Raw genomic sequence first — 13,769 nt, forward strand, 5'->3', positions numbered from 1 at the left:
AATCAAAGTGTTCTACCTCACAATTTAAGGAAGGCAGGGGGCTAGTTTTTGTTTTCAGATAAAAATCTATTAATAAAACATAAACTCCCCAAAACTTCCTTTAAACCAAACAACATTGTCACACGCTCACAAGCTCTTTTTACTTACACAGCCAGATGACTCAAGATTACTACATTTCTATTCATAAGGAGTTTGCTGGCCCCAAATCAACACATTCAGGCTTTCCCCCATCTTCCTTCTCTCTCCCCTGGGAGACTGACTTTTGGAGGCTTGCTGCATCGTGTTTTAGCAGAATGAAGACGATGTGTGTTTGCTGCCCGAACTGTAGGTTCTGGAATTTTATAAAGCCTCCCCCCGCCCCCCTTTTTAAAGTTGCTTTTTTGAGGTAGGGGACGAGGAGGTCAGAATGTTTACGCCTCTGAGTCTTCCAGTTTAGAAATATATTCTAAAAATGGTAAATAGACTAACGCCTTCTGTTTGCTATTTACTATAGAACTGGGTATTCATTTCAGAAGTCAGCTACATTACCGTCCGTCACTCAGTGTGACAGAGGGATGAAGGAAACAGAGCACTAGCCCTGCCTTGGGGAGTTACAGTGGACGCTTCTGCTTTTGCACTTGACTCTCCTAAGAAACGGGCCCATCTTTCCCTTTAGTTCTTTCACTTCAGTTTCCTTGGCAAAACTGAAGAAAAACAAAAAGTCACCGTCAAACCTGAGCGCATCCCCGAGGCCTTTCCACTCCCCTGACCCAGAGGCAGCGGTCTCGGCCAACCTCCCATCCCCAATTCCAAGCTCTTTTCACACGCGATCGCGGCAGGGAGAAAACCACTACGATGAACGATCTAGGCTCAGCCCCTTTCCTTTCGGGGCCTCCCCACAGCGCGAGAACCGGGTTCCCAGTGGCGGCCCGCTCCCAGCCTTGGCTGTTCGCGGCCCTCCGCGGGCCCGGGTCCTCGAGCGCGCGGGCTGGGCTGGCAGCCGAGGGAGCAGCGCGGGGTCGCGAGCGGGCCAGGGAGGGTGGCAGAGGACTCGGGCTCCGAGCGGGGGGCCGAGGTCGCTCCGGGGTCCCGCGCCCGGGGTCCTTGGCCGAGGGGGAGGCGGGGCGGCGGCGGCGGCGGCGGCGGGAGGGGTTGAGGGCGGGGCGGCTGGCGGTTCCGCGCCGCGGCTCTTTCTCCCGAGCGCCCGAAACTCTTCCCGCCCGCGCCCCGCGCCCTCGGCGACCCCAGGCTCTCGCACCTCGTCCCCGCCCCGCCCCCGCCCCGCCTTCGCCCGCGCCACCCCCACAGCCGGCCGCCGGCCGCGCTTCTCTCGGTTACAAAGGAGGGAAAATGAGCCGGGCGGCGGCGGCGGCGGCGCGGCGCAAGGCCACCACAGCGGCGGCGATCGCGGCCGCCCCCGGCACCACGTAGAACGCCCCCGCTCGTCCAGCCGCGGCCCAGGCCGGAGTGCAGCCTGCCTCTCACCGCTCGCCTCCCCAGCCCTGCGCGTCGCCTCGCGGCCGGAGGAGGAGGTGGAGGAGGAGGTTGAGGAGGAGGAGGAGGAGGAGGAGGAGGAGGAGGAGGAGGCGGCGCCGCCTTCGCCGCGCCGCGCGTCCTCGCCGTTGTCTGCGCTCGCTGTGGACCAGTTTGGGGAAGTTGGTCGAGCCCCGTGTCGCCCAGATGTGCGACCTCATTGAGCCGCAGCCGCCCGAGAAGATTGGCAAGATGAAGAAGTTGCGGAGAACTTTGTCGGATAGTTTCAGCCGCATTGGTGAGTGGCGTGCTGTCCCGGGCACCCGGCCCGGCGCCCCCATGCCCGCGCCCTCGGCCCCGCGCTTCTGGCACTAGCGGTGCAGCGGCCACCCGGGACTGGCGTGGGGGGCGCTGCGCGCGGAGGGTGGAGGGAACAGTGCCCGGGACCTGCGGGAGGGCGACGACAAAAAGGAGAGACACCTCTTTCCCTCAGGACCTGAGGGTTCATTTGTGCATGATCTTAAGCCTACAATTTGGGTTCCCTCTCCTCGCCACTAGCGCTCCTGCTTTCGCGCCCGCCGGGGACAGGCGGCGCGGCCGCCTGGGTCACCTATTTTTTTGCACGCAGGCTTTGGTTTTGGGTGTTCAGTCAATAATTTAGCTTTGGAAATTGGTGAAATGTTGAGTTTGTAACTTGGTATTGTTTAACACATCCAACCTAAAGAGAAGTGGGACAGATACCTTGGGACCTTTTGTTCGGTACTTCGGGTCCTCGAAAGCGAGATTTGGGCGTTCAGTCAGTCTCGAGTCCTCTGAATCTTTCCATTGCTGCAGAGAAATTCGCGCCGTGAACTTGTCTGAACATTTAGGAGTAAGTCTCCCAAAGTTCTTCCATTTACTAGACCAGGGCTATTGTCTTTAACTCAGCCAACCAATTGACCGACAGATAACCGACCGAGAAATGTTTAGGACATTTAAGAATAAATCCATGTCACGGACTATAACAAGGTGACAACAGTGTCACGTGGAATGGGTGGTTAGATTTCTAGGGTTGGCCATAAAAACCCCTTTTAACCTTAAGACGGTAGCTATCTTCTCTAACATCTTAACTTTCATTTACACAGGTAACTGCTTTCAGCAAGAAAATCGTACAAAATAACCCCTCAGAGTCCCTAAGAAGCCTCTAGCCTTTGTTTCACTTGTTTAACATGTCATCCATGTTAATGAAGGTGTTAATGGAAATTAAGCATAAGGTGCTTAATTCCTTAAAATAAAACCCTGGAGTGCATATGAGTATTGTCCTTGTCCTTCCATCCATTCATTTAAAAATCATTGTATTAAGTGCATCGTGAAATATGCAAACTTTCCTCAAGTCAAAAAAATGTTTAGCCTACTTTTCTTTGTTGTCTTTTAACTGAAAATTCAGTATTGGTATACATAATCTTTCCCAAGATGACTATAAAGTTATGGTGTGAAACCAATATTTAGCCCTGGTTTTATTTACTTTGTGTATGGGATATTTGCAATTTTACTCTTAGGAGTTAGGGATGTGTATGAAGAGCCCCTGCATTCAAATGAAGTTTGAAGCCAAGAAGAGTGTGAGAAAGCAAGGTGTTGAGTCGCTGTGCTTTATTAAGGAGGATGTTTCAGCCCCTGACCCAAACTATCACAGAGGCGGGTTCTGGAGTCCATTAAGCCCTGTTCTATAAGGCATTAACTGTATATTTACTAATGCTAATGACTCTGTTGGAACTCTTCCAGTTTTGTGTTAAATAATTCATTGCAATTGAATCTCAGTAAGAAACCAAGGACATTAATATAAAAATTCCTTATGTTTAGGTAATTTCAAGGTTTTGATCAACAATCAGTAAAATTTAGATTAACTACAATGCTGGCAAATGGGGTATTATAGTTAATTGGATTTTCTAGCTTACAGAGATTTAGTGATGTGAAACTCCTTCTGATTACAACTCTTGTTAAAATGTCTTCTAAGTTCTAGTAGATTTTACTTCCTCCCTTTCAGAAACAGTACAGTGAAGTGATCATAACTGATTATGTCTTGTATTGATGGAGGGTCATGATTCCAATAGCAGATCTCATTCCGGAATACTGTAAAAGGAGATAAAGAGGTTTTAAGTGATTATGATTGTATAACAAGCTCAAGACATTCATTAGAGTAGCATTACAGAAAATAAGTCTTTGTTATCTTTGTATTTTTTGAAGTTTTATTTGTAAAATCAAAAAGCATGAAATCAATCTGATTATTTGAGGATTTTTAAGGTGCTGGAGGCTGTTGAATTGAGGCTTTACTGTGGGATTACGTAGTGCATAGATTTAAAGGAGTGGGCAGTGTGTCGGATGGACTAGGACTTCTGGTGTTGCCGCTTGCGGTGAAGTGACCTTGGACAGGTCCCTCACCTTCTGAGCTTCAGTTTTTCAAGTCAGTTTTGTTATTGGCACTTAGTGAAATAATGCATATGATGTCCTGTGTTGTATGGAATAAAGACTCAATAGATGTTCATAATGTGTTATTATCATTATTGGTGAGTACAACATGCTGACGTATGGATCTTCTAGGTGGAAAGCAAGAGAAATAAGAGAAGTGGCCACTGACTTTACAGTGTAGCTAACCTGAAAGCAGGATGGGTTTTGGAGTTAGGCTGATCTGGGTTCGAATCCCATTTTCCTTGCCTGCTGTGTGCCTTGGGCAACAGCTAGCAGAATTTCCTTAGATCCTAGAGTCCTTATCTGTCAGTTTCCTTAAGGTTGTTGTGAAGATTAGATCAGATAAAATACATAAAATATCTAGTGCAATATCTGTCACATGGTGAAGATCAATACTGGAGGCTGTTACTATTCCTTCTGATTTCTCTGTTTATCTCCTGTCTTCCTCATTTCTTCGTTGGTACTTCATGAGGAGATCAAAGAGTGAATGGTTTATTCCTGCTGAGTAATCCAACATCTCAGTATATTCATTCCCTTTAACCAATCTACTCCAGCTTTTGAAATAAACATACTGACTTTATTTTGCTTTTTTAGTATGATTCAGAAGTGTAGTTTGTTATATGGTAATATATACAGTATCATTGTTTAGCCATGAAAAATTAGTGATCATCTATAGAAAATGAGGACAATTTTTGAAAGTCTGTGATATTCATTAATAATTCATTATTATAAAAGATTAATAATAATAATTCTAACTATATAAAAGCGACAATGCTAATGTTTAATTTACTCACACATGAAAGATCAGGCCAACTTTGTCACTGCCCACCTCAAATACAGTTGATCTGAGATTACTATATTATAAAAGGTCTAATAAAACACATTGGCTTTCAAGCCATAGCACTCTAATTTACTACACCTGCCAGGGAGTGACTATAACACAGCTATGGTTCTTTTATAAGATGGGTGTAATTGAATTTCAAAGTCATCCATTGATTTCAGGAGTGAGTATTTATGGTTTTCTGCTAAATAGTGTCAGTGTTTTCACTTATTAGGAATTACTATAGTTGTCTCACGCTTTTTTAAAAAAAAGTTTAAGTTAGCATAAACAAAGACAAATGGGAACTTAATTGTTTAAAAAATTTATATTAAAATTCATTTCCTCTTTTCTTTCCTTGTTTCTTTTTTATTTTTGAATGATTGCCTAGAAGGAGAAAGGCTTTCTGTAATATCCCGTGTAAGATTAAGGTGGAACTGACATTTCTTCATATTCATTTGAATGCATTTCTTCACACTTAGTTGGATGATCTTCTAGAGAAAGGAAGTTTATACTCTGCGATATACGAGATGAACCCTACGTATACCATTTCTTTGAAAGATGCAGTTTGTGAGATAACTGAATAAAAAGAAGAGGCTGTGGTTACACTGAATTTGGGGATTTGTTACCTTGTTCTGTAGGAGTGTAATTTTAGAGTCCAGCTGTCACCTGATAAATCCATTCTGTCAAAAAGAAAAATGTAAGGTTAAAGGTTCAGAGGCAAAATTTAACTATTGTACCATATCCTCTCCCAATGTAGTTTCAAAAGATTTTAATTTGAAAACTGTGAAATGGAATTTATGATTCTTTCATAAGAGAGAATAGTACATGGTTTTCATATGCCAAAACTTTAGTGTATCTCAAAGGGTAAGATGCTATCCTTTTGCCATTGAAGTGCAACTCATTAATTCTGCCAATAATTATGGAGTACCTCCTATGTGCTAGATATTGTGCTGGCATTCAGATTCAATGACCATTGTCACTGGTTCCTGTCCTCAAGGACTTTAAGAGAAGACAGGCCAATGAATGAGCATGGACAAATTCTACCATGAAGATTAACATAATTTGCTGTTGAAGAACATAGGAGGGGATACCATTTTAGTCTTGGTGAGATCATGGAAAGACTTCTGGAGGGAGCAACGTCTGAGCAGAGGACTGAATAGAATATCTGATTATCTTAGATGGCTTAATATATGCCCCTTTGTTAACCCAGAAAAATGTAATATGCTTGTTATTCCATGATATCCTTGAAGACAATTGTGGGTTTGTATTTACATGAATGATTAATGACAATCAGAGAATGTAATCAATAACGAGATGTTGTGTGCTTGTCTAGGTCAGAGTTTATTCATCAATGACCTGATAAATATTTGGCAAAGACATCTTTAATTGGTCTTTTTTGTTACCACTGACTGCTGTTCAGGGAAAGGATACACTATTTAAAAGAAACTATGCAAGGTGTCAATTTAGCAATGAAGGGTTCAATGAAAGGGTAGCCTTCTTGGTCTTAAAATATTCTCCCCTCTGTTGTCCTGGGCTTGAGAATAGTGTACAGGGGAGATAATCTGGCTTCCTGCTCTTTATATCTTAGGAAATACACCTGCAACGACCCTTCTATTTCCTCCTTTCCTTTCTACCAACAGATCCCACTCCTTTATCCAGAATGTTGGAGGAATTGGCAGGACTTAGGTGGCAAGAGGGAAATAGTGCAGTCTGGGTGTTAAAGACATTCTAGTTTCTACTCTCGTCATCTCTCAACTTGAGGGTCTTCGTTCCTTGTTTGCAATTCCCTGAGAGAAGGTATCAACTGTAGTTCTTACTGGTTGCTTTGCTTAGGAAAACCCATGGCTAAATCTCTAGAACTTTTATCATGTCCCAAGTAAAGAAGATATATTTAAACGTCTGTGCTGTGAATGATAAGCTTGCTGCTGTAGCTCTGCACTTTGCATGGCAACAACGTAATGTGTTTTACCTTAATGTTTGTTAAATGAGTGAGATATGAGGCTGTACAATAATTCACTTTGTATTTGAAATCAATGAGCTAATCATTTCTTATTCCAAAAAATTGTTTTTTTTTAGATGGAACAACTTGTTTATATTTACGTAGGTCACTAATATTTGATAAAGGAATCACTAGTCAAGTATGTTAATTAAAGGACACGCCTTGGGTTGAGAGAGTGAGGGGTATAGTCTAGTAACATTGTTGACTGATATTTAAAGAAAGTCTTCTGGATTAAAAGTTTTATATTGTGAATTAAAAATGTCACCATTAAGAATCACCTAGGATCTTCTACCTTTCTATACAAGTAGGTTATTTTATCTTATTTATTTATTTGGCCACGCCAAGCAGTTTGCGGGATCTTAGTTCCTCCATCAGGGATTGAACCTGTGCCCTTGGCAGTGAAAGCGTGGAGTCCTAAACACTGGACCACCAGGGAATTCCCCAAAGTAGGTTATTTTAGATTTAATATAAATTAAGTCAAATACATTATGTAATATGGGTGAGTAATTGAATGCAAGATAAACCATTTGAAACTGGGACAAAGGTCTGTCTTTTTATTTTCCATTCGGAAGAAATGGTTCTCTAATAAAGGAAGCAGAGAAAACTATTACAAGATCAGTTTCTTAGGCAAAAGGGGAAGACTAAGAATTAGACTTTGAGAAACATTTTATCTCCCTTGACCTACCCTTTTCTGCCTTAACTCATCACCACAACCACAGACTTCTTGATGTTTTAAAAAGACAAATTTATAGTATGACACACAGAAAAGAACCTTTGCAAGATTGCTAGACAGTATAATATAAGCTTTGACGTGATGGCTTCAGTTTAGGCACAGAACTTCTCTCAGAGCTTAACTGACAAAACAATTTGTTTTCCATTGCTTTGGTCAGAACATAGCTTTCCAAGTAAGAGCTACCCAAGCACTTCTATTCTGAATAGAACTATCCAGTATAGACCAGTAAGCATTTATGCACAATTCTGTACCTCTGAAACATTTCTCCAACCTGTGTTTTCAGCTAAATTCACTCCTTTGTGCATTCTCCTTAATCTGAAACATTCTAAATAATTGTAGAGTTTAAGGAACTAGCTGTTTGCCAACTATATGTATGAAATACTTCTCTTTCTCTTTAGAGTAATAAAATTTCAATTCTGAAGTCATGAATATTTAAAATAAATTTTAAGTATTTGCTAGTACCTATAAAATATTCCACATGTACTGTTTCCTTTGGTGATACTTTGTTAGAAAAGTTATCATGTTGAAACTGTTTGAATTATGTTTCTGCAGTGCTTATTTTACACGCTTGATCTTTCATCATCGAACTTAAACTTCTCTCAGTATGAAAATCTCATTCCGGGCACTGTGCAGAGTGGATGTCTTCCTGACAACTGGTTTGGGAGGTCCAGCCACCATGTATAATGATAGACCAGCAAACACCAGAAGTTTAAGGGGAAATTTTTTTAAGATTACTTTTTGATTCTTTAATACTTTCATTAAAACATTTTCCTACTAAAGAAGAAATAGAGGAAAGATATGCATACTTCCTTTCCACAGCTGGGAGGATAGTTCCATTTATATATTTACGAAAGTGTCTCACAAAGATGCGTGCTGTGCAATTCTCTCCCTCATTTGCAGTTTTCACATTTGTATCATAACATTGTTATTCAGGTTGGGGTACGATTTTACTTTTTGAAATGAAAACACCATACTGCTTTGGGTTTTTGTTCTGTTTTTTAGAACTTAGATACTTAGTCTCTTTGAGATGTTTCACAATAACTGTTTCCTTTCCCCTTTTATTTTATAGCTTTGAAGAAAGACGACACCACCTTTGATGAGGTAGGTTAAATTTCTTTATCTAATGTTAGAAGTATTTAATTACGGCCAGGTAAAGTCAGTAGGTGCCAACTTTGCACTTAGAAACAAACAAACAAAAAAATGCCTTAAAACAAAAAACAAGCCATGGCATCACTTTATTTAGTTACATTATGTTATTTTCCGGTTTTAAATAACCGTTCAAATTGAATTTTGGTATCAATCAACAGAAATGTATCTTTTGAAATTAATAAACAAAAGGCACCCACAGGCCTTTGTTTTGCTGCTTTCCTGATGTTGGTAGTGCTGGTGAAGCCCAGTGTGATGTGTGTACTCAGGGCATGTCTGGAGCTGCTGGCAAGTTGGGCTCCACGGCTCCCTTGCAGCCCTCCTCTGAACTAGGGTATGATGCGATGGTGACGCCACATATTGTCTGTCAGACTCCCAAAGGAGGAGCTGACTTTTCCTGTTCCACTTCTCCTATTCTTTGTATATCAGATCTGTCTTTATCTACTTGCCACCAAGTAGCAAAAAAGCCTGTTCAAGAAAGGCAGAGGGTTCCTATGAAATTAATAACATTCTGAATATGATTTTTCAATTGTACTCTTTTCCTGAGTTTTTGGTAGTATCAGTGGGAATCACCAGAGAAATAATGTGTTTACAGAATGTTCTCAAGAGTGCTGTAGAGTGAAGTGTTTGATTGTCACCATCCAAAGCCACAGTCACTGATCTGTGTTGTAAACTGGGCCACATATATATATATATATATATATATATATATATATATATATATATATATGTATATGTATATATATTGAGTGTTTATGTATGAACACAGATGTATCTACACAATGTGCTTATTCTGCAGCCTGATGAAAGCATAGATTAGTTTGGTTGTGGTTTGATTTGTTTTAGCAGTTGCAGATTGCATGAAGTACGCTACCTGTCCTGCCTCTGCTGCAGTGCTTCAGAGAGGAAAGGACATTTGTGCTCATGGAAAGTCCCCTTGGCCATGTGGCTGGCTGTGGTGCAGGGCAAGAGCACTCAGGGGGAACCTGCTCCAGACCGGGATTTCTGGACGGGGCCCACGACATTTGGCTCTCATGGTCTGCTGCTTTGTCTGCTGCACCTGTTCTTTTTTCCCCCGGGTCCAGCTCTGCAAAGCTGTGTGTCCCTGGACTCCAGAGCAACTTCCCCTGCCAGCATTCCTGAAACATCCTGTGAAACGTAGTGATTCTAGACCTGAAGCAATAAAGGAGTCTTTTCTTTCCCATCTCTAGTGGGTAATAATGATGTTCCCCTCTAAACCTGTATTTCTGGAATTTCTGCAGTGTTACTGAGATGTTTTTAGGAGAGTATTTTCTTTCTTCTCAGAAGAAATCAATGTGAGAATATTGGGCACCTTTTCTCTCTTCATAAGGAGAAGTCTCCCCTCTAATTATGGAGGTAATTTGAGTTTACATTAAATAAAATAAGGAAAAGGAAAAGAAAAAAACTCCCAAATCCTATTATCCAATTACAACCACTGTTGAATGTCCTTCTTGCCTCTTTCCTCATGTAAAAAACAAACAAAAACAACCCCCCCAAACTATAGCCCATGTATTATATCCTACTTTTTTCTTTTAACCTATAGTATATTTTTGCATGTTTTTACAGATGACTCCTAATCATTATTAGGAATTTAAAAAACCTTTTGTCTTGTCTAAACATCACCATTAATGATTGTATGTTATTCTGCCACGCGGCTGTGGCATCAGCTTTCAAAAACACCTGAGGCTGGAACCTAGATGGAAGTTAAGAATGTATGAGTCAAACCCGTAACTACCTGCCCTCCCTTACCCCCAAACTTCTGCAAAGCTGAAGGCCTGGATTTTGTAATTTGGGGCAAAATTATCCTTAGCTTTTATAAAGTGTTTTCCTTCCTCTGCTAAAGGAAAGAGATTGGTTAAATACCTTAAGTCATTAAATCACAGAATGTTCTATCTGGAAGGGACACTGGAAATCATGTGGCCGATTTCAGCATTTCAAAGGTGAAGGCACTGAGGTCCGGGGGCGGGGAGACAGGTAATTTTCAGTTAATCAGGGAAGGCCCAGGGCCAGGAGCCTGGGAGACAGTCTTAGTAAAGACATGCTTGAGTGTAAACCCCAACTCAACCACCCTCTCAAGGGCAATCGACTTCCTTTCCCCAGGCTTTTTATAAAACAGAGGTGCAATAGTACCTCCCTTCTAAGGTTATTGGGAGGATTAGACAAGCTAAGTGTATAGAGGTACCAGAATAGTCACTGGCACATAGTAAATGTCTTATATTTGGTCTTGTCATTGTCCTTGTCTTTGTCATCACCATCATCACCGATGCTCTTACCGTGACATCTGCCTTCTGTAGCTGAAGGGCTGAAAGGAGGATGGAAAGATTAAGTTCAAAATTAAGTATTAGATCTATGAGGAGAATTACTTTCAGATATTCCACTTAAATTCCATGTAAGACTTGATGTGATGATTTGCATATTAAAACTGTAAAAATATTGTCTAAAGCACACCATTTTTTAGATTCCTTGAGAGAATGACTGCCTGCGTTCTGCTTTGTAGTCCCTCCATGTCTTGCACATGGTTAACATTCAATAAATATCTATTGAATATGAGTGAATATCTGTTGCAAATGAAAAGAGAGTGTTCATCCCAGGGTCAGCCAATGTGGATTCTCATTTGCCACTTCCTAGCTATTTGTGCAGGTCATTTACTTTACCCAAGACTTAGTTTTCTCATTTGTAAAACCAATCAGTAAAACTATGACCTTCAAGTTGCTTTCTGTCTTTAAATGCAGGATACAAAACAATCAACATAAAATTACAATTTTACCAAGATCAGAAATGAGTACTAGATCTGTGATTATATGAACAGGAAGTCACTGAGTTCTTCTGTGATCATCTTCATATTATAATGGTAGATGTTTTCTTGAATTCGTTTCATGGTCTTCCGCTTTTCCTGTGGGAGTTGGAGGACCTTACAGTCCATTGGAATCCAGTTAAGATTTGAGTCTTGGAATCTGGAGTCTGGGTCAGCTTCTTAGATATGCATGGAGGTGTGGCAACTCCTTACTCAGTATTTATGAGCTGGAGGGCTCCTTATCTCAAGGAGTGGCTTTCTCCAGAGTGCCTGGAGAGGGAGTGTAGTTGCTATTTCCTGACTCATGTAGAGGATTTCTCTAGGTGTATGTAAATGTTTGACTTTGAACAGAGGAGAAAAAGAAATATGGACCTGTTTGAAAGAACTATTTATTTATTTTTCCTTTTCCTTCCCTCCCTCCCTCTCTCTCACCCTCCTTACCTTCCTTCTTTCTTTATTAAAGTATAATACATTATATTAGTTTCAGTAATGATTCGATATTTGTATATACTGCAAAATGATCACCACAATAAGTCTAGTTCACGTCTGTCACTATACATAGTTACAGCATTTTTTTTCTTGTGATGAGCACTTTTAAGATCTACTCTCTTAGCAGCTTTCAAATATGCAGAACAGTATTATTAACTATAGTCACAGCGCCCTGCATTACATCTGTTGGTCATCTGTATGTCTTCTTTAGAAAAGTGTTTATTCAGATTCTCTGCACATTTTTTAATAGGATTGATTTTTGCCATTAAGTTGTATAAGGTCTTCATATATTTTGGATATTGATCCCTTTTGGATACACGATTTGCAAATATTTTCTCTCATTCAGTGGATTGCCTTTTCATTCCTTTCAACAATCCAGTTGCCTTGTTGATGGTTTCCTTTGCTGGTAAATTCAACAATCCAATTGCCTTGTTGATGTTTTCCTTTGCTGTGCAGAAGCTATTTAGTTTGATGTAGTCCCACTTGTTTTTATTTGCTTTTATTCCTTTTGGTGTCAAATCCAAAAATTACTGTAAAGACTAATGTCAAGGAACTTACTGCCTATGTTTTCATCTAGAAGTTTTATGGTTTCAGGTCTTATATTAAGTCTTTAATCAGTTTGAGTTAGTTTTTATGTATGGTATAAGATCAGGGTCCAGTTTCATTCTTTTCCATGTAGTTGGCCAGTTTTCCCAACACTATTTATTGAAGAGACTGTCCTTTCCTCACTGTATATTCTTGGCTCCTTTGATGTACATTAATTGACCATATATGTGTGGGTTGATTTCTGGGCTCTCTGTTCTGTTCCGTTGATCTATGTGGCTCTTTTTCTGCCATACTGTTTTGATTACTATAGCTTTGTAATGTAGTTTGAAATCAGGGGGCATGATACCTCCAGTTTTGTTCTTCTTTCTCAAGATTACTTTGGCTATTCAGGGTCTTTTGTGGTTCCATAAAAATTTTAGAATTGTTCATACTATTTCTGTGAGAAATGCCAATGGAATTTGAGTCCATTGATTGCTTTGGGTGATATGGACATTTTAACAATATTAATTCTTCCAATCATGAGCATAGAATATCTTTCCATTTATTTCTTTCATCAGTGTCTTATAGTTATCAGTGTACAGGTCTTTTCACCTCCTTAGTTAAATTTATTCCTCAGTATTTTTAATTTTTGATGCAATTGTAAATGGGATTGTTTTCTTAATTTCTCTTTCTGATAGTTCATTATTTGTATATAGAAACAACAGATTTCTGGACATTGATTTTGTATCCTGCAACATTGCTGAATTCATTTATTACTTCTAACAGTTTTTTGGTGGAGTCTTTAGAGTTTTCCATATCTAGCATTATGTCATCTGCAAATAGTGACAGCTTTACTTACTTTCCAATTAATGCTTTTTATTTCTTTTTCTTGCCTAATTGCTCTGGTTAGGACTTTCAGTACTGTGTTGAATAAGAGTGGTGAAAAGGGCCATCCTTGCCTTGTTTTTTTTTAACATCTTTATTGGAGTATAATTGCTTTACAATGGTGTGTTAGTTTCTGCTTTATAACAAAGTGAATCAGCTATACATATATATATATCCCCATATCTCTTCCCTCTTGTGTCTCCCTCCCTCCCACCCTCCCTATCCCACCCCTCTAGGTGGTCACAAAGCACCAAGCTGATCTCCCTGAGCTATGAGGCTGCTTCCGACTAGCTATCTATTTTACATTTAGTAGTATATATAAGTCCATGCCACTCTATCACTTCATCCCAGCTTACCCTTCCCCCTCCCCACCTTCCCTTTTATAACTGCCTTTTCTGCATCACATAAGTTTTGATATGTTGTATTTTCTTTTTTGTTTGTCTCAAGGTATTTTTTTATT

General features: G+C 40.4%; 1 protein-coding gene across 1 annotated transcript in view; it reads left to right on the forward strand.

Annotated features, from left to right (window-relative positions):
• Positions 1-1,525: 1,525 nt before the first annotated feature.
• The window catches only part of CDK14 (cyclin dependent kinase 14), a 575,870-nt gene continuing 563,626 nt past the window's right edge, over positions 1,526-13,769 (forward strand). The window contains exons 1-2 of the mRNA XM_057550063.1: positions 1,526-1,750; positions 8,519-8,550. Of these exons, the coding sequence (XP_057406046.1) occupies positions 1,660-1,750; positions 8,519-8,550 (123 nt within the window). The 5' untranslated portion in view covers positions 1,526-1,659. The remainder of the gene's footprint in view (positions 1,751-8,518; positions 8,551-13,769) is intronic.

This window comes from Balaenoptera acutorostrata, chromosome 7 (genome assembly GCF_949987535.1).
Source record: "Balaenoptera acutorostrata chromosome 7, mBalAcu1.1, whole genome shotgun sequence".
In the NCBI taxonomy this organism is placed as follows: domain Eukaryota; kingdom Metazoa; phylum Chordata; class Mammalia; order Artiodactyla; family Balaenopteridae; genus Balaenoptera; species Balaenoptera acutorostrata.